The sequence below is a fragment of the Cavia porcellus genome, unplaced genomic scaffold (assembly GCF_034190915.1).
Source record: "Cavia porcellus strain 051 isolate PalLab524CR breed Dunkin Hartley unplaced genomic scaffold, mCavPor4.1 scaffold_24, whole genome shotgun sequence".
In the NCBI taxonomy this organism is placed as follows: Eukaryota; Metazoa; Chordata; class Mammalia; order Rodentia; family Caviidae; genus Cavia; species Cavia porcellus.
In genome coordinates this window covers 12,143,081-12,170,925 of record NW_026947507.1, presented here as the reverse complement: position 1 = coordinate 12,170,925, position 27,845 = coordinate 12,143,081, and the positions used below count along the sequence as shown (strand labels likewise).

The following is a 27,845-nucleotide window of genomic DNA, read 5'->3' as shown; positions in this document are numbered from 1 at the left end:
TCTCTTCCTTAAAAGATTTCTGAGTGCTGGGAGAGGAACACACATTTGATTTAAGAGTTAACAACTATAGTCTCATTTTTTATTTTCTTGCAACTATTGTTCTTCTTTAGCTTTGAAAATAAACACAATAGGTAGTTTCCTGGGAAACAATTTTATTGTTGAGACTCAGACAGGATGAGGTAAGAGTCAGTGGTCACTGGCATCCTACCCCCGGACAATTTGGACATCAAGTTACTTGGTTTCCCATTATGCTGGTACTCAGATCATACTGACCATCATGCATAGTCAACTATTTATCTCTGTTACAAAAATCCTACCTCATTTGTTAAGTGCTCAAAACTGAAACAAACATTATGAATATGAAGTTAATCATGGAATCAGGGCTTAACATTTAAGAGGTGTTACATAAATAATGCACTCCCAACAAGAAATGGAATGTTAAGCAGTAGCATATCATATACTAATTTTATGATAAATAAATATATGCAAAAATGTTTACCATCCTTGGTCATTCAAGAAATGCAAATTAAAACAACACAGATTCCATCTCACATTAGAAAGAAATCAAGAAATTAATAACAAATGCTGGAGAGGCTGTGGGGAAAAAGAAACCATTCTCCACTGCTGGTGGGAGAGTAGACTGGTGCAACCACTGTGGAAATCAGTGTGATGATTCCTCAAAAAACTAGGATTAGTGGTCCCATTTGACTCAGCTATTTCTCTTCTGGATGTTTTCCCAGAATTAAAAACAACATACCACAGAAATATATGTGCACCCAAGTTTATAGCAGCACAATTCGTAATAGCTAAATCTTGGAAACAACCCAAAGGATCATCAACTGAGGAATGGATAAAAAAAGGTGTATTTTTATATAATGGAATATTACTCAGCTATAAAGAAGGTTAAACTCAAGGCTTTTATAGGTAAATAGATGCAACTAGAGACCACACTCATAAGTGAAATAAATCAAACTCATGTGTAAGCATAGTTTTGTCTCCCTGTTGTAAGAAACTAAAAGAATAAAATATGAGGACTGCAACAGATATTGAGAAAGGGAAAGAAAGTATTCACAAGAAAAGAACAATTGGAATGGGGAATGGAGAAATGAAGGAAGGGAAAATAAATAAGTACACACATATACATGAAAGATAGCTAATTATACTGTTAATTTCTTTTAGTTCATTGAGATTGGTTGGTGCTTATACTGGCTGATTAATTTTGCATGCCTGTTTTATAATCTGAGCAACTACTTTGAAGACAATAGGCAATATATTAACTATTGTTAATCTTTTATTGTTTTGAAACTCTGTATCATTGTTTTTATTTTTAATTTTCTCTTTAAAATAAAAAATACTAGTTTTTATTTTAAATTCATAAAATGAAACAAAGCAGTACAAGCAACATAGGATCTCAAAACAAGACAACAGGAAATCCACAGTGGCTACTGTGATGTCTCTTGTTTTCTTTGAAATAGTTGTCCTTATCTTAAACACCATGAATTCAAAAAACCAAAATGGTGTAAAACTGATCAAAACAAATGAATGAAAGCATTATAAGCTTTCAAAACCAGACAATAGGAAAATCAACAATGGCTACCATAATGTCTCTTGTTCTCTTCAAAATAGTTGTCCACACCCTCACACACATTGAAGTAAAACAATAGAAAACAGACCAAAACCAGTCAAAACAAAGAACAAAACATCACTGGACTACAAAACAAGATGATGGAAAACCAGCAATGGTTACCATAATATCTTGCTTTCTGCAAAGTAGCTGCTCATACCCTCACACGTAACAATACTGATTCTTGCCAATTCCCCAGGAGAGGTTCTAGGCATGTATAAGACTATACATATACATCTATCCTTTATGTTTTATAGGGTTATGTTTTATATACAAAACAAAACAAAATGAAATACAAGAAAAATAAGAAACCAAAGGGACAAAATAATAACAAAGAGCCCAAAACAATGATATAATCCTTTGAAACAAGGTGGTAGGAACATAAGGTGATTATTTTGCATAGTTATCTTCAAAAGAGTTACTCAGATTACCAGAAAAATACTAATTCTAAAATCTAGTCTACTTTAATCAATTACAAGGCCATTGCCATCATATATAAAAGTGAATTTAAGATTATTTTTGGGGAAAAAAGTACTTTGACAAAAGTTTTTAAAACATTGATTTTAGAAATTTATTTATATATCTTGGATGGAAGCAGTTGATACAGTTTACTTGGAATTCCTGGAAATAAAAAAAAGAATGTTTTAAAGCTGGAAATGCTTAGTGTACTTCATAGGAATAATTCAAAAATCCTTGTTCCCTGCCAAAGATGCCTTATGTATTTTGGTATATATAATATAAATGAAACGAGTTTTAATCTAAAAAATAAAATTCCTAACTAATCCTGTTATACAATAAATCAGATGCAAATCTTACAAAAGTAAATTATATTCACCCTAAAGTCTCTTTATTTCAGTACTCTGGTTACTGCTCAGTAGGCTAAAAGCATCTTCCGTGCATCTGCTAATTGACCACAACATACATACCTTTCAAATCAGGAGCTAAAGGCCTACTCCTAGGACTAGAAGGGTCTTGGCAAGTATCATGGTTGTCTAAATGGAGTTTCTCTCTTCTTGGAATGTAAGCCATTTTTGACAGACCATTATGCTGACTACAGATTTTATCACTTAAACTCAAATACTCTCGTTGAAGATTCCGCATCTCAAATTCTAACGCATCCCTTTCATTTTCTATACTTCTTACATAGTTCTCTAAAAGGACTTTGTCTTCTGTGAGTCTACTGATGCTGTTTTCGAATTTTATATTGTCTTGACTGTGTTTCTTTAGTTCTTCTTTTAGGATCTGATTATCTGTCTTAATTTCCATTAGCATTTTAGATAATATTTCACATTCCTTGCTGATTTCTGACAAGCTGTTTTTATAAATACTTGCTTCTGATTTTGCATTTTTTATTTCCTTCAGAAGATTCTCTTCTGCAGTACATTGGTAGTCTTGAATAGTCTTAATTTCCCTTTCCATCATTTGCCTGGCAGCAGTAGATTCTTGTAATGTTGTTTCAAGATTTGATTTTTCACTTTTAATGGTTTCTATTATTTGAATAAGTGTGTTTTGTTCAGTCATTGCCAATCTTTCTTTCTCTTTTAGCTGCATGATTTCCAGCTGTCTTTCTTTTAGTTCATTTTCAACTAAACTTTTGTCCTGTAGAAGTTGGTATGCTTTTTTCTCCAACATTTCTTTTTCATCTTGTATCAACAGAATGTTTGTTTTCATTGCTTCCATTTCTATACTCAGTCGATTATTTTCATTATTGACAATCACCATATCATTTTGAGTTTTATGCTCTTTACTTTTTAATTCATTTAATTCTTCTATCATTTGTTGCTTCTCCAAAGAAAGCTGACTCAGTTTTTCTTCTAGCATTTTATTTTGGTCTTGGAGAACATTGTGTTTACTAATTATTTTCTTAAGCCCTTTAAGATATTCTTTGCTATCTTTTTCTGTTTTAAGTAACTTGGACTGAATAGCGTTCTTTTCTTCAACCATATTCTTATGTTGCTTTTCATATGTCTCAATTTTCTGTATAAGAGATTGTGTCGTCAAGATAAGAGGTTTCATTTTGGTCTTAAGGATTAGATTCTCGTTCTCTAGTTCTGTCACTTTTTTCTGTAACTGCATAGATTCTTTGAGGTAATTTTGTAAGTACTGAATTTTTGCAACACACTGCTCAGTAACAGAATTGAACTTGGATGTTTTCTCATTTTCAAGTAGTACTGATCCTTGTTTTACTGCAGACGGTGGTGCTTCTGTGTCTTTTATTTTACATTTTGTTTGGTCGAGGGATGACAGTGTTTGTCCTGGAACTCTGGAATGGAACCTTGTATCTGTAATAATATTGCCACTGATAGGAATATCTTTATGTTTTTTCTCATTCTTTTTACCCCTGTGTATTTCACTCTTAGATAATTTTTTACATTTCTTACAAAAATGTACATGGAATTTTGATGCTGTTTGTTTGAGTGGGAGTAATTTGTTTACTAATGCCTCTAATTCTGCAATTCTCTTTAATTTTATATCTTCATTGAAATTATCATTTATGTTTTTTTCCTTAATAAAATTAACTTTTTCTTTGTCAGTGTGGGATATGTCATATTTATCTTTACTTTGAGTGTTTGTATCTGTTTTTAAAGTGTGCAGTTCATTTGTAAGTGCCAGTTCTCTGTTGTGTGACTTTTGAAGTGCTTCTTTCATTTGTTTAATAGAGTGGCAAATATCATCTAAATTTTCACAAAATCCGTGCTTCAGAAAAGGCACGGTAATTTTAGATTTGTCGAGAATTATTGTATTGGCCTGAGACATCACATTTTGAGGTACTGCAGGCAGAAAACTATAAATATTATTATAATTCTTCAATATATCAGACTTTTCTGAAGGGTTCATAATTATATTTGAAGCTGAATTATCTGTGGAAGACATTACATTCTCAAGAGTTACTGCATCCTTGAAATGTATCTGAGATGGAATATTTATACTTTGAGAGAGACTGTTAACATTATTGCTACTGAATTTTTCTTCCATTGAATGAAATGTTTTGGAATCTTCTAAATGATGAATTTTCTCCTTTGAAAGGATTTCTTCATGCTTCTCTATAGGCTATAATAGTAAAAGTACATGATAAATATACTATCATTTCCCCCTGGCCAAGAAATTAAGATAATATTTTGTGGAGGATTTTTCTTACTTAATCAAACAAGTATTTTATCCATTTTTTACACTAAAAAATCCTAGCAGATATGATTTTTTCCCAAAAAATTAAATAAGATGCTTTTGCAGTGTGTATCCCTAGATTGGCATGGACCACAACAGTTATTTACTTAGAATTTTACTTATTTCCTAAAGGATGAGCCTTCAAATACAGAAATTTAGATCCTTTAAGAGACCATCATAGGTAGGTGGGGAAGGACACAGATCAAACAGGAGTTTAAGAAAACAAACATTTCTATTTCAGGAGTGATTGTCAACCTTTCCTAGCACTTCTAGCTGTGGATGATTTTAGGACTGTGATTCTCCTGGAGACTGATTTTGAATTAGTGTGGAACAGCGATAATCACTCTGTTTAGGGCTGTTCTAGAGAGTGCAGTGTAGGTCTTCGTCAGTCCTTAGTGGGCAGACAGGCTGTGTAAACTGCCTTCACATTTACTAGGGAATCTTTCAGTGTCTGGACTAAGCCACACGTCTCTCACAGACTCTTGCAAAGAAATAATACAATTGCAGAAAGTTCAGAGCTGAACTCACATCTTTTAAGATTTTCAAGTCAGGTATTCCCTTATTTTCATCTCTGCTACTCCATTCTTCCTGTGAAGAGGGGAAAATGTGGAGAAGAAAAACTAGTTGTAGGAACACTTTTGAAATACCTAAACATAAGAATACTTTGTAAAGGATAACATACCATATCCTTTTCAGTGTGTGTGCTGAATAATAGATTTTTTTCTGAGCTAAATTGTGGACTTTCTACTTCAATAATACTTTTGTTCAATATTTCACTGATTTCAGATTGTACCTTTAAAAGAAAAATTCAGAATGTTAGAATTGTATTTCAGATTTATGAACTTATGTATAGGAATAAGTAACATTATAGTTAAAAGATACCTTTATACTTCCTACATATAAAGTTTATAGGGAGTATAAATTAAATTTAATTTATCATAAATGTTCACTACTATAGGAAACTAAGAAAATTATGTCATTACGTGAGTATAAAACAAGAAAGATGATCTGATACAACAGTAAAATTTTATGAATGGCATTCAAATGTAGATGTTAGATTTTTAGTGTTGAATAAATAAGTGATATTTGGTATTTGTCATCAAGACAATCTATTCTTTCATCCTTGGGAAGAGATTTTCTTCTCTTCCATTTCCTGGCAGTGTTTTTACTGCAAGAAAATTGGGATGACATTGATTAAAGGTTTTTAGTGACCATATGTTGTTATGTAGCCCCAATATCCACCCTTAACCTTCTGTTTCCACAGCTCCACTTCTCTTTGACAAAGGTCATGTGGCTTTGATCATGCTGACTTCATCACTGTCTCCAGGGATGGGCATGTGACTCAGCTCTAACTGGTCTGAGAACTGCCTCCCTCTAGACAGTGATGGGTTCAAGTACTGCCTGTGACCCAATCTGGGCAATCATAATTAAGTCTTATTATCAATTATTAAGAGAGAGAGAACTAAGTTTGCTTTTCCACTATCTGGCTCAAATCTGGATGCACAGAGGCCTGGAGCTCTTGGAAGCTCTTTTGCTACAATATGGAATCTGAGAATCCATTGTCCTGGAAAGAAGAACCAAGATTCAGAATAAACCTTATTCTTGATGACACAAATCTTGATCATATGAATTAAGCCAAAGTGAAGGGAGCTATTTCTAGAATTTTCAGTTGCTCAAGGTAATAGAATGTCTTCCCCACTAAACCATTTGAGAGAATGCCTCTCTGTAGACTGTCAGTAGGACTTTAAAAGCTCAGTATGTGATCTTTCTTTTTGGTCATGTCTAAGTGACAAGCATAACAGAAGAATATAGTTTCCTCAAAACAAAGTTTGAGACTGAAATATGCTGTGACATCTAGTAATTAAATTCTATATGAATATATCAGTTGGCTAGTGAGTATCGGTTTAGATGATGGGATGACACCTTTAGGTAGGATATTTCCTGTATATAGATTAAAAGACTTATACCATAGTAACATTCTGCAGAGTCTGCATTCGAAGAGCCTGAAATGATTCCAACTGATGCTGAAGGACCTATAACAAAATTAAGCACAGTATTAAATTGAATATTTTTAGGTAGACCTATATCTTCTTGGATTGTCATGACTTTTTGTATCTCTCAAGCTGCTTGGAGAGTGGAACAAAAACCTAATGAGAATATTTGTTACTTACACTGGCCAGCCACGTAGGAACTTTAAGGAGTATTTCCCTCTTGATTTAAATACCTATTTGAGATTACAGTTCTGACTTTTCATTGCATTCCCATGAAGATTTTTGTGATGGTAAAGTGGAAAAAGCAGCCATATGCACTGAGGAAATATTTATTCTAAACCAGATCACTGTTTACATAGATTCTGGCAATAATAAAATGAAATATACTCACTTTCAATGCTGACTGCGGTTGGACTTGATTTTCTGATTCTGATATGCAGTCACATTCTAAAAAAGTAAAATATGTGACTTAATTAGTACATTTTATTTTTAAACAGTTATAGTCGAAAGCAGTCTCTTAACTTGCTTGGACAGTGGAACAGAAAGCTAACGACAATATTTGTTACTTATACTAGCCAGCTGCATAATATCTTTAAGGAATAATTTCCTCTTGATTTAAATACCTCTTTGAGATTACAGTAATTTTTTTTTACTTTTATAAGAAATCATTAACTTCCAACACTAAATGTGGAACAAAATCTTTCTTTATGAGATGCGAACTGCCATCTTTTTGTAAAAGTAGTGGCAGGAACAAAATAGTTAATAATTCTTGTGTGCCTGAAATCCCATCCTTTGGGAGGCTGAAGCAGGAGGATTGTCATGCCTGGCCTACATAATGACTTTAAGGCCAGCTTGGGCTACATAACAAGACCCTGTTTCAAAAACTAAAACAAAACCAAAAACCAGATAGCAAACAAAAATAAACCTGTGTTATGGGAAATCTTTGGCAAAGTACCCTAGAGGCCTCAGTTTTTATAAAATTGCCAATTGATGCCTCTCCCTCCTGATCATGAAAAATGAGCTATTTCTTTTGCTTTTGAGCAAGACATTCCTGTGTTTGCTCCATTGAGAAATGTGTTCTGATATGCATATCTTTCATCCGGCTCCCAGCCACATAAAGAAGAGCTTTAAACTTGGAATATTTTCTTACCATTAGGTAGAGTCCCGACAGCCTGTGCAAAACTTCCTATCTTTCACAGAAATATCTTTCTTTATTTTAAAATCAATGTGTATTTCTTTGTTCTGCTTACGTGTGCATCATGTGACACCTGGCCAATCCCAACCAATTCACTCCATCTCTGTCTCCTGAAGAGAGAACTTGGGGTCTTTTTGTTACAGCCAAGAAGGGTGCGTGGAAGCCAACTGTACTACATTGTCTGCCAACAGTTACCCCTTGGCCGAGGGGTCTGAAGACTGCTGTGCAGGCTGAATTTGTTCTGCCTCTTTGCTTTGTGCCTCAAGCACTGTCACATCCCAAGCCTGACTATGTTGTGTCTTTGATGGCTGCAGTACCAACACACAATGGACGGAGTGCTCAGGCTTCTGCTGCTGATAGACAACATATGTCACATGTTTGACCCGTTCAGTAGATCTGCAGCATGGGAGAGACTACATATTCACAAATTTCCTGACACAGACCCCTCTTTGTATGTCAAGAAATTAACTTGCTTTTTTATTGTTTGTTTTAGGTTGCAGAAATTAAACTTTTGGTATTCTGGTTGAAATGAGCATACCGATTGTTACTTATGACTTTTATTATTATGTAACTTTATATAATAGTTACATTCATTATGGGGGAACTGGAACATGTATGCATTGAATCTCAATAATTTTTGATTCCTCTGTTATCTTCCTCCTGCCCTTCCCCTGATTTCCTACCCCACCTCCAAAAAGTTTATCTCCTTGTTTTCTACCATCTGTACTTTATTTTTTATCTATATTTTGGTGTCTTATAGAGGAGAAATCATGCATTATTTAACTTCCTATTTCTGACTTATTTTCTTAGTATTGTGGTCTTAAGATTCATCCACTGTTCTGCAGATGACATGATTTCATTCTTCTTTTGTCTGAGTAATGTCCCATGTGTATACACACACACTTTCTTATCCATTCATCTGTTAAGAGTTAGGATTGAATGTTCTTCTAGACTGACATTTTTTGCTTTTAGAGAAAGTAAGAGGTCAGAAAATCTCTTTGGGTGGACAGTCTGCCAGATGTTACAGAAGATAGTTGTCAACTACAGAGATCTCTTGTGCCACTGGGTCCACATCATCATAGAGTAAGCCTGCAAATGCCCAGCCTATTGAGGGGATCCCAGGTCCTGTCATAGAGCAGGGAGGGACTGTGAGTCCACCTGGATATTACTCAGCCTTGCATCTTGTTGGGAATAGAATAGCAAAAATGGAGCTGAACTAAGGCTAGATAAATGGCAGGAGGGTGTCTTTTTACTCCCTAAAGTTTTTACTCCCTAAACCGACCTAATAAACTCAAATAGACCATAAAAGTTCAAAAGAAGATATTGCCTAGAACTCACCGCTGTTAGGTTTTTTTTTTTTTTGGTCTTTTTTGAGATGGGGTCTCGCTATGCAGTTCAGGCAGGCCTTGAGCTCACTTTGTAGCCCAGGCTGGTCTCAAACTTGCAAGGATCCTCCCATCTCAGCCTCCTGAGTGCTGGGGTTATAGGCGTGAGTCACCACACCCGGTGACCACTGTTAGTTTTAAGAACCCATCCTTCAGCTGTCTTTCTAAGCATTTATATGGAAAAAAATCCAAGTGGTTTTAAAAACAGTGGGTTCATATTCCACATGCTACTTTTAAAATCAATTCTATTATATTCATAGTTACTTAAATTTAACAAAATAAGCTGTGAATAGTGGAAGTCATTACTAGTATAGTATTCAGAATAAATTTTAGTACATGCATGAGCAATTATTCCCTAATTTAAGCCTATAAGCTAGAAAATATATCACCATCACAAACTAGAGGTGCCTAGTATGCTTCCGTCCAAAACAAAGTATTAAAACAGAAACAAACAGCAGCTATTTCACTGATATGTTTGAGGCAGAGCATTGGAGTGCAGTAGGGATGTAATGGAGATTTTGCTGAGCACAGAGATACACAACAATCTTATATAAAAAAAGGAAATAAGCACATAGGATCTACCTCTCCATTTCCTGAGATCAACCCTGAGCCGAAAGGATTTTACTTGGTGAGGAAAGGGTAAGCAGAAGGCCTTTGAGAATCCCACTGTGCACAGCCACCAGAGGCATTAGCTGCTGTAGACCCTGCAGTCTGTACAGGCCATGAGCCATTTTCTTAACCCAAGTTGTGATCCCATCCCCTGAAGCTCTTTGGAGACACTGCACACCTCAGGTCCTTTCTGATAAGCAGCCAGACAGCTGTCTCTAGCAGGTCCCCTATCCAATCTTCAAATCAGCCAGAAAGCACTGGGAAACACTTGAGAAACCCATCCTGGATGGCTTGGGCTCCTGAGGCCAGGGTAATAGACAAGTGACCTTTCCTGAATGGCTACCTTGCTCAGACCTGGGGATACGATTAAGTGTACCCATCCATCCTCCTGAAGCTTTAAAAAGCATTTGAAGAGCATTTATTTCAGAACCATGGCTTACTGAAATCCCAAGAAGCAGATGCTCAGGCCTGTTCACCTGCCCTTGACTCCAGAAAGCAACTGAGCAGACTTGAGCAATTTGGTCATTGGAAACCACTCAAAATCATCTGTACAACCCTTACACACTCACAGGCACCCAGCACACTACCCAGCACACTATGCCATACCTACGTAGACCTCTCAGAGTGGCTCTTCCCTCATGACTTATGGAAACGGAAAGATACCTGCAGCCAGGTGCATCATGCCTGCAGCTGCCAGTAAACCTGCTCTGCAAAAAGGAGTTGCACCCTGGTTGGTAGTGCAGTCCTACAACTCTTGCAGTTTACGCCAGTGACATACTTGCAATTTTGACTATAGCAAAAGAAGTTACATGGACACTGTGTTAAAGCACTCACCTGAACTAAAGCTCATGCAGCATATCCAGTCAGTGTGTTAAGACACATCAGCAGCAGAAAGTCTTTACCATGCAAGGCAGCCAATAAAAATTAATAGAGGCCATTAACCCACCAAATGCACAAAACCAACACAGGGACATTGCACAAGAAGCATGAAAAAATGAGGTAACACGACACCTACATAGAACATAATAGCTCTCTAACAGCGGAACCTAAAGAGAAGGAAACTCACAAACCACCTGGTGAATACTGACAAAGAATGACTATAAGGAAATGAGATATAAGAGAGTACAGTCAATTCGATGCAATTATAAAAACATCTCATAATATGAGAAATTCAGCAAAGAGAGATAATCTTAGCATTAAAGGTCTCAATAAATAGAACAAAAAGTAACACAGAGAGCTTCAACACAATTGATCAGGCAGAAGAAAGAATTTTCGAGTTTGAACATACCCCGGTACCGATAAAAAGGAAAAAGACCAAAAAAAAAAAAAAAAAAAAAAAAAAAAGAATAACATAGTGGGGCTGGGGATTTAGCTCAGCGGCATAAGTCCCTGCCTTGCAAGCCTGTGGTCATGAGTTCGATCCCTGGTACCGGTAAAAATACAAAACAACAACAACAACAACAACAACAAAAATAAACAATAACGTACATTAAAAAAAAGAAAATGAGTATGAAGAAAGCCTTCAAGATTTATAGTACATAATTAAGGGTGCAAACTATCACATTATAGATGTTTTAGAAGAAGAAAGAAAAAAGCTTAGAAAATTTACTCAATGAAATAATTGTTGAAACCCGTCCAAATCTTGGGAAAGGTATGGAATAAAATTCAGGAAGCTCAAAGTATCTACTATAGGTTAAGCAACAACAACAACAATAACAACAAGAATGCTGTCTGAGGAATATTATAGTCAAACTGTTAAAAGTACCAGAGAGAATATCAAGGCAGCAAGTGAAAGCATAGATACCTGTTGTAAGGTACTGTTGTGCACAGATAATAGTAGATGTCTCAGCAGAAACTTTATACTGCAGGAGAGAATGCTATGATACATTTAAAATCCTGAAAGAGAAATGCTAACAAAGAATACTATATCCAACAAAACTATCCTTCAGAAATGAAGGATAAATAGATTTTCCAAGACAAGCTAACCTTAGGGTATTTATCAACCTAAGACTGGCTTTACAAGAAATATTTTCACTACATCAGAAGTGTAGTGAAAACCAGAAGTGTTTTTATGATGATAGCCTCCACAAAACTCAGCAAAAAAGCATGTACACAAAAGAGAATCAAACCTTATCAGTAAAGAAAACCACCAAATCAGAAAGGTTAGAAACAGCAGAAGAAAGGAACAAACAATACGTGAAATGGAAAAAGTTCACAAATGACAGGAATATGAATTTGCTTATTAATATAACCTTAAATGTAAACAGCTTAAATTCCTAAATTAAAAGGTGCTGTAAATAGATGGATTAAAAAACACAGCTAGATTCAGTGGTATGCGACCTACAAGAAACTCCCTTTACCAGTAATGATATACATACACCAAAAATGAAGGAATGGAGCAAATCAAACTATGCAAACAGAAACAACAAGCAAGTAGGACTAGAGGTACTTGTATCAGATAAAAGTCTTTAAATAAAATATTATAGACTCTACTACCATAATAATTGAGGACTACAGCACTTCACTTTCCTCAGTGGATAGATTGTCCAGATCCATCCAAAATTCAACAAGGAAACATTGGAATTAAACTATATTGTTGAACAAATGGCCTTAACACATATGTATCACTGCTGAAATCCATCTAATAGCTGTACACGTTCTTTCCATTATCAGCACATGGAACATTCTCCAAGACAGATCATGTTAAAGCGCAGAACAACTCTCAACAAATTCAAAACAAGCAAAATCACAGCATAACATATTCTCTGACCACAGAAAATAAAACAAGGACTTAACACCCAGGAGAACTTTAGAAATTGTATAAACACATACAATATTATCTTGAATGACCAGGGGTCAATGGAAAAAGAATCAAGAGAAACATTTTAAAATGTCTTGAGTCAAATGAAAATGAAGCAACATATCAAAACCAGTGGAAATAGTAAAAGCAGAAACGTGAGGGAAATTTGTAACAATAAGTGCCTACATAAAAAAAGAAAGGATTTTAAATATTCAACCTAATGATACAACCCAAGATCTAGAAAAGAAGATTAAATCAAACCTGAAAATAGTAGCAGGAAAGAAATAATAAAGATCAGAACAGAAATAATTGAAATAGAGTCTAAAAGCAAAACAAACAAAACCAAGCCAGAATCATGCAAAAAAATGCTAAAAAAAATCAATGAAGCAAAAATTGATTTTACACACACACACACACACACACACACACACACACACACAGAGGGAGGAGAGAAAAAGGGAAAGAATAAAGGAGGGAGGGGGGAAGAGAGAAAGCACAGGAGAAAGGGCGTGAGAACCAAATAAAATCCAAGATGAAAAAAGGTATTACAGCTCAGTTCACATAAATACAAAGAAACCTTAAGAACTATTATGAGCCACTACATGTCAACAAATTCAAAAACAGAAAGAATGGATAAATTTCTGTTCAGATCAATATCCCTGATGCATATAGAGGCAAAAATTCTCAAAAATACTAGCAGATCAAAGCCAACAGCTCGTCAAAAAGATCATTCATCATGTTCAAGTGAGATTTATTTTAGGGAAGGAAGAATGGTTCAATATGTGCCAATTGATAAATAATTATATCAACAGAATATGGTATCATCCCAATAGACACAGAAAAGGCATTTGATAAAATACCAGCATCCTTTCATGATGAAAATACTTTAAATATTAGGTATAGGAAATGTTTCCACACAGTAAGGATATGTATGACAAACTCACAGGTTACATTAAACTGAAGGAAAAAACTGGAATCAATTTCTCTAACATCAGGAGCAAGACAAGAATGTCTACTTTCTCCATTGTTACTCAGTATAGTTTTGTGAATCTAGAACAATAAATTAAGGGAAATAAATAAAAGGAAATAGGAAAGACTCTAATATAAGACCCCAACACCTCACTTTCCTCAATGGACAGACTGTCTAGATCCTCCAAAAAATCAACAAAGTAACACTGGAATTAAACTATATAGTAGACCAAATGACATTAACGGATATGTTTGCTGTAGCTTTTCTATATTTAAATAGGAAAGGAGAAGGCCTTGTTTGAAGAGGAAATGACCTCATATACAAAAAAAAAAATGATGTTATAACAGAAAAGTGTTCGAACACAGAACGAATTCAGTAAATTTGCTAGATACAAAGACAATATAGAAAAATCAGCTTTTTAAATATATCAATGATAAAATTACTGAAAAATAAATCAAGAAAACAACTCAGTTCATAAAAGCTGTAAAACAAACAAAAGGCCTATAAGTAAATTTAACCAAAGAAGTGAAAAAAATCTATCATGAAAATTGCAAAACACTGATAAAAGAAATTGGAAAAGGCACAGAAAACAGAAAGACAATCCATGTTTACAGATTGGAAGAATTAAGATGGCCATATTCCTGAAAGGAATGTACAGTTTCAATAGGTTTTCTGTCAAAATGCTAATGACATTCTTCACAGTAATTGGCAAAAATTCCTAAAATTTGTGTGGCAGCACAAAAGACAGCATAGCAAAGCAATTCTGAGCAAAAGAACAAAGTAGGAGCGTTGTATCATCTGGCTCTAAACGAAGCTCACCAGGAAGCAAAATAATGTGATGCCAGAAAAACAAAAACAAAAACCAAAAGCAAACAAAAACTCAATTCCCCAAAAGACTGGACATATAGACAATGGAAAAGAACAGAGAACTCAGAAATACAGTCAACCCTTTTTTTTAACAAAAGCAGAAAAAAACATACACAACAGAAGGAAAGATTCTTCAACAAATGGTGCTGGAAAAACTGGACACCCACGTGCACAAGAAAGAAACTAGACCTCTCCCTCATGGTACACAGAAAAATCAAATCCAAATGGATCAAGAACTTAAATGTAAGACCCAAAGCTATGAAGCTGTGAGAAAACATGCTTCAGGACACTGGTGTGGGCAGTTTTTTGGTTATGATCCCAAAGCTAGGCAACAAAATTAAAAACTGACAAAAATGACTGCATTAAACTGAAATGCTTCTGTGTGGCAAAAGAAATAATCAATATAGTGGAGAGGTAATCTACAGAATAGGAGAAAATATTTTTTAACTATTTGACAAAGGATTAATTTCTAGAGTAGAAACTCAACAGCAAATAAAAGAGAATCACAATCCTAACTCAAACAGGTGAATGGTTTCAATAGAAAATTCGCAGAGGAATTACTATCGACTGATAAGTTAGTCATAAACTGCTCAACATCACTAATAATCAAGGAAATGTAAAGCAAAACCATAGTTACCCCGACCCACCTATTATAAAAAATGCTGGCAAGAGCGTGGAGCTCATACACTGTTGCTGAGAATATAAAATTATGCAGCTTTTATAGAAAATGGCAGATCCTAAAAAATTAATAAACCTGCCCCTCATACACAAAAGAGACTCAAGTGCTTTTCATGTTTTTTTTTTTTTAATCCAGAATGGATAACAAAGAATCAAGGTGCCAGACACAGGTTAGCAGGTAGCTAAAAAGTATAGGTAAGAGCATCAAGGACTTACTCAACTTGTTTTGAAAGCTATTCCTAACCAAGAGCTTAGCTTCCCAGTGATCTAGCTTCCTCTGCCCCATCCACATGGCACACGTAGCTGGCTTATCTGCAAAGCCTTACTTGAGGGACCCCATGTACATACAAGTTCACTCCTTGCATCAGTATTCAGAGCTAACAAGAGGAATCGTCATTCCTAGATGGCCTCCCATCCAGATCCGCAGTTCATCTCTCCCATTGAATGTGAGATCATTTTACCCCTCAAAAATATGACTCCTCCAGCACAAACCCATGGCAAGTCTTTATAATGATGAGTAATAAACTGCCCTATTCCCCTTCTATAAGCAACTGAAAAGTGACAGGCTACGGGCAGAACACTGTGAACTCTGTACTGTTAATATTAAATTAATTTCAGCGACTAAACTATGTACTTCCTACATTTCCCAAGGGTGCAAGGAACTAGGGAATTTAGTAACATTGACTAAAAATGCAAATTGTACTACAGTGTGCTACCATAGGCAAATCTGGTGCCAAGCCAGGAGAGGCGGTGTGTGTCTGTAGTCCTAGCACTTGGGTGGTTGAGGCGAGAGCACAGTTTCGAGTTCAAGGCCAGCTTCAATTACATAGTGAGACCTTGTCCCAAAAAAAGAAAGTAATAACCATCTGGTTACAGGATTCTTATTTATCATAAAAACCAAGGCTGCCATTTACAGGCTGCTTATAGCTACAGCAAAAACAAAGCAGAATTGGCTTCTGTTAAGTAAAATTAATAGTAAGTCCCAAGATATGATTCAGTGACACAAAGTGGAACCTTAATTCTTTGCCTTTTCCCAAATTTCTCTTTCAAGTTTTTTTTTTATCCTTGTCAATACATGTTTGCAGTACATAACTACTCATTATGGGGAGCTTACGTATGCACATAACACATCTTAATTCTTCTTGAATTCCCATTTTCCAGTTTTCACAGGTAGTGTTTGATGCCTTGAGTTATAAAAGTGATTACATCATGATAACCCATGAAATGATCAGGTGTCTCCCAAGTCCCCCTGTAGGCTTCCTGTTTCATGGGCACTTGAGAGGACGGGTTTCGATTGTCATATCTCTTTTAAAAATGTTCTGTAATGGCCTTTAGAAATGCAATTCCTATTTTTGAAGGCAATTAAGAAATGGGTTTAATACTCTTATGAAGAAAGTGGCTCACATATGGTAATCATGCCTGGGAAATTTAATGTTTACTAATACCCATAGGAAAATGTCTCAAGATTTATGTGAAAAATAAAATCTAGGCTCATTTTTAGCCACACACACACACACACACACACACACACATCAGACGAACTACCATCTGACCCAGCAATCCCACAACTGGGCATAGGGAAGAGAAGTTTGTTGGAGAGACAGCCGCCCTTTCATGTTTGCTGTGGCACCGTTCACAATAACCAAGAAGCTGAATCACACTTAGTGCCTATCAACTGATGAACTGATAAAGAACATGCGATATGCGTGTCTATGTAAATATTTTTCAGCCATAAAGGAATGAAACTGTGTCACTTGCAGCAGTGTCCATGGGACTGGAGGCCATTATGTTAATTGGAATAAGTCAGGCACAGAAAGAGAAATACTACGTAGGCTCATGTTGACATAAAAAAAATAGAGAGTAGAATGTCTATCATAGCCTGGGATGAGTGTGAGGAAGAGAGGGATGGAAAGAGGATGGTTAATGGATGCAGTTTGGATAGGAGGAATAATTTCTATGCTCTGTGTACCCCAATAAAGTAACTATGAGATAATAACTAACTGAATATTCAAAGTAGCTAGTAGACATGATTTTGACTATTCCCAGCCCAAAGAAAAATATCTGAGATAACAGACATGTCTGTTCCAACTCTAATTATTATACATTATGTTCTTGTTGAAAAGTCATCTGCATCCCTAAGTGTATAAAATTACTGTGACATTAAAACTAAAAAATACCCCCAAAATAAAGACAACAGACCATGGAAAAGATTAAGAAGTTAGAAGCTTTGTTTCTGAAAACATACACTTCTATTGTATTCAGTTTTAATTTACTCCTTGCCAGAAAGATGTGAAAACTAGCCGTGTATTTCCTTTCCATCTGCTTCCCACTTTTTGTGATACTTGCTGTCCACATTATTTTCACACTGCAGTTTTGTAATGTTTGCATTCTGTTCTGTAACCACGACTCCCACTAAGTTCTTTATTGAAACACAAAGATAGGGTGTTATTCTCAGAAATATGCTCAGCCTATATACCTTATTGTTAATGGCGTCACTGTTCACACTTTCATCTCTATTCTGTACCCACAGCAGTACAACTGTTCAACTTTAGGAAGAAAACTTTCAAATTCAAATCTAAATATAGGATTCTTTTTGCTAACATCACACAAGGAATATGGATCCAAAAGGAAGCTATAAACTTAGTAAAGTAATATAGTAAATAAAAGAATCTTAAGAAAGAACAATGAGGCCTGGGGATTTAGCTCAGCGGCATAAGCGCCTGCCTTGCAAGCAGGCAGTCGTGAGTTCGATCCCTGGTACCGATAAAAAGGAAAAAGACAAAAAAAAAAAAAAAAAAAACAATGATGAGATTTATATATTTTCTTTTTTTTTGGCCACAGTATACTTGCATAGTTTGTATCATATGGCTTCTTCCTGTCATATAGCACGTGTGTAGCCTGAGCGACTTTCTCAGTTTCCATTTTCTCTGACATAGTGGACTCACAGCCACTTAGAAGACAGTGGATCTTTCTGTGATCCACACAAAAGCAATCTGGGGGCTAGTGGCGCTATTATCCAAACCTCTCACTTCCTCAGAGCAAGCCTGTTATCCAACTTTCAGGTTTATCCATCTATTTCCAGCAGCTGCTCCTCCCCGTCTCCCTAGACACAATCACAGAAACACACAGGCATTTCCTGTCTTTTCGCGTTCCCATACGGATTGGAGGGATCAATGAGTGTTCTCAGGATTTTGACTTTCTGTTTCTGTAAGTCGGGGCAGAGTCAGGAGCCAGCTGCAGTTTACCTTGCCAAAGCCTTCTGTTTTTATTTTTGGCTTCCACTTTCCTATGTATGGTTTAAGATGGCCATTCCCTTTTTCTGGTGTTGCTAATGATATTTTTTCTCATTTTTCAAGACTTTTGTTGATAGTGGTGGTTTCATTTGGGACAAAAGAAGGAAGTTCTGGTATATTTTGTTACTCTCTAAATCTCTTCCTGAAAGTCTAGAACAATTTTTATAACTTAATAAATCAGCCTTTTTTTGTTATTATTGCTGCTTCATGTGTTGATGGTTTATTTTTTCAACAGCCTCATTCCTTCAAATATTCGGCATCTCCTTTTAAGTATGACCTATGACAGGTGCTGCAGATACAGCAGTAGACAAGAAAGTCAAGACTCCTGCTTTCACAGTTTCTGTGGTCTAAGAAGGTAAATACAAAAAATACAAACATGGAAATAAACAAGGGCGTTTTAAACAGTGATAAATAACACAGAGAAACAGGCCTTGATAGTGAGTGTCACTGGAGACAATTTTGGAGGAGGTGGCTGAGAAAGTCATCTGCGAGTCCTAAGAGGAAAGGAAGGGCCATTCGCGTGGACACCTGTACGAAACACTCTGGGTAGAGGACACAGCAAGATCTGGAAGCAGAACAAATGGCTGTGTCTGCAGACCAGGAAGGAAGCTGTAGCTTAATGAGTCATGGAACTCAGGAGCAGAAAAGATGGAGAGGAAGATGGGCTTCATCAAGGATCTCACAGCCCAAGCTGAGGCATGTGACCTGGTATTTAGGTGAAGCAGGAGGCTTTAGAGAGTTTCCATCACTAACATGATTTGATCTGACAAAAATGCGCACATAGGTCCAGCTGTCACGTAAGAATGGAGGGGGCAACTGAGAGATGAGACATCTTGGACTATACTGGTGGGAGAGATGGAGGATAGTAGCGGGGTTCAGGATATATTTTAGAGATAAAGCCAGCAGCATTGCTAGAGGATCCAACGGGGTCAGAAGAGAGGAGTGAAGAATGATTCCTTGGTTTTTGGTGAGAGCAGATGGATGAGTGATATTTACTGAAATGTAAAAGAATAGGGATAGGAACATAGCTTAGGACAAAAAAATATTTTCAGTATTTTAAGATTAAGTTGCCTCCTGGACATCGAAGTAAAGATGTCAAAAAGGCATAGATACACCAGTGCACAGTTCACACGAGGGGCAATGAAGCCTTTACTGGGCAGTATGATGTCACCGCAGGTCTAGATAAAGGCGGTTTCTATGGGAGGAGGAGCACAGAAGCTGGGTGAGGAGGCGTGGGTGGGGAATGTGAGGAACTGTGGCCACTTTTTCCAGTTTTACTGTGAAAGGGAACAGGATGCTCCTAAGGATGGGTGGTGCATACTGGAAAAGATAAAGTTAAGAAGAATTTCTTCTGTAGCCATGGCAGGCTGTCACCTGCTTATTTGCTGCTGTAGTTGTAAGTGAAAGAGGGAGTAATTCTGCAGAAGGATGGAGGCTCTCTGCGGAAGGTAAGACCCTGAGCAGTGCAGAAGAGATGGGATCTGGAGGAAGTGGCTTTTGGTGGAATAAGGCACTTCTTCCATTGACCCAGGAGGAAGGCAGAGTGCGGTGACCTGGGCAGAAGGCTTGTCCACGTGGAGGCAGGAGAGGAGGAGGTTGGGTCTGGATGCTTCTACTTTTTTTTCACAGAGTGTGAGACTACAACCAGCAAGACAAAATGGAACTTTAAAATAGATTTTTTCATTAGAGTCTAACAGCTTCTTCTTTAGGCCCTCTTCGGCTCAGCCCAGATGAGTGGATAGGATATGGGGGTGCTGGCTCCAGCAGGCTGGGGTTCAGACCTGTTTTCACAGGGAAGCTGGGGAACAGAAAGGAGCCAGGAGGGAAGAGCCAGCCTGGAGAGGTCTACTGTCTTGTGGCCTGCTTCTCTTTGCTTCTTATATAAAGGCCTGTGCCTACCTGTGCAGGGTGAGCTGGTGATCTGTGGCAACGAGACCCCTCTCCAGAACTGGCTTTCAATGTAGCCTTTTTCATTCACACCAACATAAATGCCTGAGAATATGGACCTGAGTGGTCAAAAACAAGATCATATTATGAGTTGACAAACAGTGCAGGGAGGTGCTGGGATTTGAGGAGAACAAAAAGAGTTATCTCTGAAAGAAAAAGGGTATTGGAAATAATTTGGCGGGGTAACAAAGTAAGTTCCACTGGGTGTTCATTTAAATTCATGATATGACTCAAAAGTGACTTTCTTCTTCAGGAATATTCAGATTATTCAATGCAGAAAGAGAGAGTAGGCAGAGAGTGGGATTCACCTATTTTTAAAGTTATTAAAATAACTTGTGTTTTTTCTTTAGTTTCACAGTCTTTGGTTGCTATGTACTCCCAAAGGAAAGGTAATTTTAAAGTTCAGCCATCGTTAAAGAGACAGAATTAAGTGCTTCTTGAAGTGGAAGGGAAATCTTCCGAGAACCACACAAAGCAGTGTGTGACTGTGTTTTATTTATTAAGTCCCTGCTAAACTTATCACATTGGGAAGCACTGGGAGAGAGTGAAAAATACGGTTTCATGTATTGAGAACTTTAACTGCTCTATTAGGGATGTAAGAAATGTTACTCTTATATTTGACTTAAATTCTAGTCATGTCATATTTAAGTGACTATGAAAGTGAAAAGAAAAAAATAGACTCCAGGAGTGCATCCCTGATAGCCGTGCTGGTCCCCGGGGTACTGAGCCATGACCAACCCAGAGCCCCAGAGCTGTCCCTCAGGGAGCGACCAGCCTGGCCAGTGGGTCCTGGAGATTTAGAGCTCTGCCCATCACAGGGCAAGGCCCTGGTGTCATAGTTTGGGGGTGTGCTCCAGTTAACCACACAGGTAGTGGATTATCTCAGCTCTGCCCAGCCCAGTGTTCCAGTGCAATCCATCGGGAGGGCGCCTGGCCAGCCACACAGGTTCCAGAAAAAAATGACAAAATGAAAGAGCAAGATGCAGTCTCAGATCTCCAGTCCACTGAGAACAAACCCAGGAGACACTGAAATGGAAGGCATTGGAAATCGCACAACTATTAGTTTTTAGAAAGGAACAATCAATACTCATGATTAGATCAATTTAGCATGTCTGTATCTGGTAATCTAAGCAACTCTTTTGAAGATAATATGCAATATAACAACCATTGTCAAGTTTCTATCATTTGTTTGAAAGCCTGTATTGTTATTGTTTTGGGTTCGTTGTTACTGTTGTTTGTTGCTCTCTTTTGATTTTGTTTTTCTTCTCTTGTGTTTTTTTCCTCTTTTAAATAAAATTTTAAAATACAAAAGATTAAAACAAGATCAGTCAGTAGATGGCTTTTGAGATAATTAAGGTAGAAGTAAGGGAAATTTATTCCTAAGTCTGAAGAAAATTACATCATATTCAGTGTATACAGAAAGCATTAACTGCACAGGGTGACTAACAGATCAGGGGAACATAGGAATTTCTAAAGGACCCCATGGTAATGACTGTCTTATTCAAGGCTTTGTAATTTCTCAGGTTAAAATGCTGACGTTGCTGTGACAATTTAAGCAACTGTTTTAGAAGCTGCATGAGGCATTATCATAAGAATGAGGGATAAGCCAAGGGATCTGAATCCTGCATTCACTGCACCCAGACTCTACTTTGCAGGTCAAGTGCTTACAAGGCAGAGGACAGGGCCCACAGCAAATGCTCCAAAACTGTTCAGCCTAATCACTATTGCAGAGGTGACACAATGATGATTTGGTGATTCTGAAATTTCTAGCTAAGATAGAGGGGAAAGAATACTGCCCAGAACGGTCCACTGCTTCCCAGACTAAAACCGCAAATCCTTATGTGGGAGGATTTCCCCAATTTCCCCTCCGAGCCCTTCTCAGCTCTCTGTTTGCTCTATTAACTAACGGTGGCTCCTCAAGTGTGCCAGGTACACTCCTTCCCCGCACTGCTGCTCTCTGCCTGGATCGTTTTTCTCTGGAAATCTGCAAGGATTCCTCCGTTACCTATCCCGCTCTTTGTTTGATGTGGCCTGCAGAGTGGTTTTCTCCTATCACCTACCCTATTAAAACTGGATGCATTCTGCCCACACTCCTCAGCTCTTCCCCTGCCCTACTTTACTCCATTGGGTTATTCCCACCATGCATGGGAATAATATCCTGTGTCTGTTCCTCCCACCAAAAGGTAACTTCATGTGGGTAGGATCTTATGTATGGTAACGTCTGGATCCCCAGCACCTAGAAAAGCACTAGATATACAGAAGTGCTCAAAAACATTTGCTTGGTAGGTGATCTAGAGGACAAAGACTTGAACGGGGGTGCTAGAAACAGGACACTGGTTATCCTTATTTTCAGAGGCAACTCTCATGTAATTATGTTAGCTAATTGCTTGGCTTACATAAATACTGTGAATTATTCATGCTGATAATCAAGTGACTATTCTGATGGTTACTACTCAGAATGGATCACTTAAAATAGTAAAGTGCAGACAGCAGGACAGAATGGGGAAGGCACAAGCCACACTTGCTAATTTGCCTTGAGTTGTAGATAGGACATCCTTGTCACCCTTGGGGGCACCTGTGTTGGGACACATAGCGTTTGCAGAGTACCTGTCCTGTGCCAGATCCTGTAACCACAGTTCTCTAACAGGAAAGAACGCAACTCCAAAACAAATGTATGTGTCACTTTGTAAGTAACTTTATTCGCTATAAATGCTGGCATCTATCTCCAGAGTGTCAGGTCTCACTTAATATTAGAAAACACACTTTGCCAAATTGAGGCATTTCCGTATCTTTTGCCTACAGAGCCTCTGAGCTTAGAAGTAAATATGGGCTGATTTCACGTCTAAACTCAGGGAAGGCTCTCTCCCTTGTGTCCTTTCCCCTCCTGGCTGTGCAGCAAAGCCTGTAGGTACCCCCCAAACAGCAAGGGCAAAGCAATGGCCCTGTGCCCGCTCTGCTGGTCCCGCCGAGATGCTTCTCAGCCCGGTGGTCACAGAGGATCCAGCTGTCTTTCATCTGCTGAGGGGCAGCTGCTCTAGCCTCTTTCGGGGACCTTGCTGAGCCATTTGTGAAGGTTCTGGGTTGATGAGGGTGCAGAAAATGTCCCAAGCCCCTGCTGCTTCTAGTTCATCCCCTTCCTGGTCCTCTCTGCCCCTGCATTACTCCTGTGTCCCCACCATGCAACCAGGACCTTGGCCCATCAGCGCACATCTGCTGACATGCTCAGTGCTTCCCTGGCTTGTCCTGCCGACACCAGGTCACACTGATGGGTGTGCAGTTACCTTAGGCTTCTCTCAAGGAGACAGACCCGCTTCAGTGTTCTCAGACTCCCCTGGCTGAGTATCTACCCACATCCTATTCAGTGACGTGCAGCTTCAACACTGAAGCTATTTGTCTGTTTTCCAAACATCTTCCCCATACAGGATCCTATTGTTCATGCATATTGCAAAAAGTAATTTCCAGTGCATGTTGTTTTAGTGGTTTTTAAAAAACTAACGATTCTGATTGGGAATCCTGAGAAGCAGTAAAGTGTTAGCCCTTTTACCCTACAGAACCCTGTTGAATGCTGGCTCTGTCCGCCTTGCAATCTCTGTGACCTTGGGAGTTGGTTACACAAGAGGGCCCGTGTTTTTGTTTTGTGAAACGGTGGTACCATTGCCTGGCACTGCTGTATGGGTTACCCGAACGATGCTCGCACTGCTTAGAACAGAATGTGGTACCGCATGTGTGTCCCGTTAGCTGTTGTTGGCATGCTGGTAGTGGTTCCTGCAGGTACCAGTGGGCCGGTGGTCCAGGAGGTGGACGGGTGGCCTGTATGCTGCACAGGGCAGGAAAACACCGCTGCATTGGGGCCCTGGCTTTGGAGATTGTACCTGTTTCGATGCTGTCACTTTCCTTTACCCTCTCAGAGGAATTTAGGATCTTGGACGCTGAAAGAAGAACTGCGTCAACCTCATCGTCTTCTTCAGGTTGCTTTTCTGGAACAGAACAGATGAGGCTTCTGGTCCTGCTGGGAGCAGCACTGGGGAGCCGCAAGAGGCCAGGTGGGGAGCTTCGGGTCGCCGTGCCCGCGATGGGCACCGGAGGGCGCACTGGAGCCACGCAGCGCGGCTGCTGCTCAGCGGCTGATCGGCAGGCGCAGCCAGTCCGGGAGGTCGCGCTCAGGCGACCCGGGGAGCCCCGCAGCCCCGGACCCGCTGCCCTCGGTCCCCCACGCTCCCCGCTCGGGAGGCAGCTCCCGGGTCGGCTCTTACCAGGGCTCATGTCTGCTGCTCAGGGTCTCTCCAACTGTCTTGCCCGAAGTACTCCCCTCCGTGGCTTCACGCTGGGGGAGCATCCCGTTGCCTGGCAACCAGGTGCCTCCCCCCCCTGGCGCGCACCACCCCGCCCCTCTGAGGCCGGTGGACTGGGGCGCGCGGTGGGGGTGGGGAAGAGAAGGGGGAGGAGGAGGGGGAGGAGGAGGGAGGAGGGGGAGAAGGAGGAGGGAGGAGGGAGGGGCGGAGGAGGGAGGAGGAGGAGGGAGAAGGGGCAGGGGGAGGGGGGAGGGAGGAGGGGAAGGAGGGAGGAGGAGGAGAGGGAAGAGGGGGAGGACGGAGAGGAGGAGGGGGAGGAGGGGGAGGACGGAGAGGAGGAGGGGGAGGAGGAGTCGTGGGCTGCACCCCAGGGTCCAGGTACCCGGACTTCAGCTCTGCAGACCGCTTCCCACTAGAGCTATGTCTGGGACAGGCCTGTCCCCGCCTCCCCAGGCCCGGACGCGGCTCTCTACTGGGACTTTTCCTCCCGCAGCCTGCAGCCCCTGCTCACCGTAGCTTACGCTGATCATTTATGACAACACCTGTTGGATAAAAGGTGCCTGGAGAAAGGGGAGAGGTTTGCGGACAGATACCTGGGAAGCACCCTCACCGTTTCCTGGCTTTACTCTGGTTTCAATCCGTCCGTCCTCAGCATTTAGGAATTTGAATTGCACAAGATCAGCGTTGCCAAAGGGCTTTGGGCTGGTTAGGACTCCTGTACTCCAGTAGGAAACTTGCAATTGCAGCACATTAAAATCCTCTCACTAAAGCCGCCTCCGAGCAGTGTGTCTCATTCCTCTGGTGATTTCCCGTTTACCTGAGCACCCGCCTCGGATACCAGCGCTTACTTGCTGTTTGGTTTTCCCGTCTAGTCCGGGTGCCAGCCAGAAAACAGTGATTTTTAAGTAAAGTTTTAATGAGTATATATTATTTATTTTCACAATGAACTATTACACAGGGAATGTAAAATCATTGATTCAATTTTGGTTTTGTGTCTTTTTTTGTTGGCACGTATTTGCAGTATATCATGATTGCATTCATCGTGGGGAGTTGGTGCGTGTACATATGAAAATTTTGATTTTTCTCTTTCCCTCTATCTTTCCACCCTCCTCTGAATCTTTGTCCTCTTTCTTTTTAGAAAAGTTCTATTCCCATTTCCTATTATACATATTTTATTTTGACCTTCATTTATACTTTGGATTTCATATAAGAGAACCTGTGCAATATTTAAATGTGTGTGTCTGATTCAATTCACTTAAAATTATGGTGTTGAGCTACGTGGTTTCATACAAATGACTCAAATTTATCCTTTTTATGGCAAAGTAATACTCCATTGTGAAAATTCAAATTTTAAATCACAATAATTGGAAATGTAGTCACTAGGACATAATTTGTTATGCAATAGATAATTTCATGCAAAAACTTTCTGATGGTTTCAGTGTTCACATTGTCTAGTTCCGTGTTTCTAGTCGAACTGGTCTCTCAAAGATTTTGCTGTCTTCCTTGTGGTATTGTAGACAATCTTAATACATTATAGTTTTGAGAACTTTAATCTGTCCACTAAGTAAATTGTATTGCTTTAAATGGAAAATGTAGATAAAAAATCACTATAGTTTAACAATTTTATTTCTATGCCAAAGACATTCCCATAACAATTACATTTTATGTAATGTTCTGTATTACTATTTAGTGATATAACTTTTATAATTTAATATTCTGCAATAATTCTAATTTATCTAGGTAATATTTGCGGATTATGATGGCAAATGAATACTTGTTATTCCATAGAACTCACTTGTGCATTTAAATGAGATGACTTAGTCACACTAGGTAATAGAATATGAAAAGCAGACGACAGGTGCTTGTTGTGTCAAACTCAAATTTAGAGTACACTAATCTCAGTAGAGACCTACTTTAGTTTTAAGGCACTTTTTTAAAAGGCACTTTTCAATCATTTCAATAGTCAGAAAAGCGGCTCTGTAGTAAGAAGGAAAGTTTATTCTAGGTGTTACATTAACAAAAGCTTTTGAATGATCAAATTTATTTCTGTTTTGGAAACTAAATCAAAATGTCAGTTAAAGAATAATGTATTTGTCAGAAAACGATGGTAAAGACTACACAAGAAGCCCACCCGTGAAGCCAGCAAAGTTATAATACAAGTACTTTCAGAAAACTGCTTTAAATAACAACATTGCCTAGAGATGGCTGGCACCCTCACAAGGGTCCCTCGTCGAGGCGGTGACCCCGCTGTTTGGTGAGAGAATCTGGACATGGCAAATTAATGTCTGCAAAACAAACCGGGCCCAGCCCTCGTGGGGCATTCACTACACTTGCAAAATGTAGAGAAGTCTTATCTGATTACTTAGCGCCATTTAACACCCATGTCACCTAGTACAACCTGTGCTTGATACTACTTCTGTTCTGAATTTAGTAACAGTGACCTAATGACTTGGCCTGGCTCAGCGCAGTTCACTGCGGTCCAACCTCGGAGCAGAGGTGGGGACTGCCAAGCAGGCAGGAAGGGTCCAGCTTCGGTGGCCGCAGGCCCAGTAGCTGCCCGGACAGCCAGCATGGGTGGCCCCTGTGCATCTCGCATGTTCCAGGGAGATTCCACAAAGAGTGCTGACGCTTTTTCCTGTGGTTTGTTCTTAATTAAAAACCATTCAACTATTCAAGCTCAAATAGCAGGCAAAGGGGCGTGTTATAAGGAGTCAGCAGGACAGCATGTGGTGCCCACTTGTGTATCAACTCTGTTGATGAACTTGGCAAACTTCTCAAAGCAGAACAACTTTACAAGCTTTCTTGGTAAATGCAAACAGAGACGGTCTATATATCACGCAGTCCTCACTGTGTTTTATTTGTGAAAGATTTCTGGAGAAATTAAAAAACAATAAAGTACAAAGAATGATTTAACCTCTGAATTCCATCTTTCAGAATTAACAGTGATCATGCCGTTAGTATGCTTGATTTTTTATTTATTTAGAAAAAATAAAGCGTTACACAGAGTTGGGCTCCTTACCATGGCTTAC

General features: G+C 38.9%; 1 protein-coding gene and 1 long non-coding RNA gene across 3 annotated transcripts; one reads left to right on the top strand and one right to left on the bottom strand.

Moving 5' to 3' along the window:
• Positions 1 to 2,181: 2,181 nt before the first annotated feature.
• On the bottom strand, positions 2,182 to 24,957 carry Ccdc110 (coiled-coil domain containing 110). Of its 2 annotated transcripts, XM_063234664.1 has the most exons (7): positions 24,778 to 24,957; positions 24,397 to 24,501; positions 7,172 to 7,227; positions 6,757 to 6,822; positions 5,472 to 5,582; positions 5,318 to 5,377; positions 2,182 to 4,675 (listed from the first exon to the last, which is right to left on the bottom strand). In XM_063234664.1, the coding sequence occupies exons 1-7, from the start codon at positions 24,785 to 24,787 to the stop codon at positions 2,528 to 2,530; spliced, it is 2,556 nt and encodes an 851-aa protein (XP_063090734.1). In that variant the 5' UTR covers positions 24,788 to 24,957; the 3' UTR covers positions 2,182 to 2,527. The 2 variants fall into 2 exon arrangements, with proteins under 2 accessions (XP_063090734.1, XP_063090733.1); XM_063234663.1 differs by having other exon boundaries at positions 24,397 to 24,957.
• Positions 19,804 to 25,585, top strand: LOC134472661 (uncharacterized). Its single transcript, XR_010042568.1, has 3 exons — positions 19,804 to 20,025; positions 24,433 to 24,567; positions 25,310 to 25,585. It is a non-coding gene; the product is annotated as an uncharacterized LOC134472661 (long non-coding RNA).
• The last annotated feature ends 2,260 nt before the right edge of the window (positions 25,586 to 27,845 follow it).

What these genes read in the sequence shown, in the direction of transcription:
- Ccdc110 (XM_063234663.1), bottom strand. Translation starts at nt 24,787, where the DNA reads ATGAGCCCTGGTAAGAGCCGACCCGGGAGCTGCCTCCCGAGCGGGGAG. An exon ending in CTCTGCAGAATGTTACTATG is followed by an intron (nt 5,583 to 6,756) that starts GTATAAGTCTTT and finishes TTTCTTTTAAAG; the next exon opens with GTACAATCTGAAATCAGTGA. An exon ending in CACACACTGAAAAGGATATG is followed by an intron (nt 5,378 to 5,471) that starts GTATGTTATCCT and finishes CCCTCTTCACAG; the next exon opens with GAAGAATGGAGTAGCAGAGA.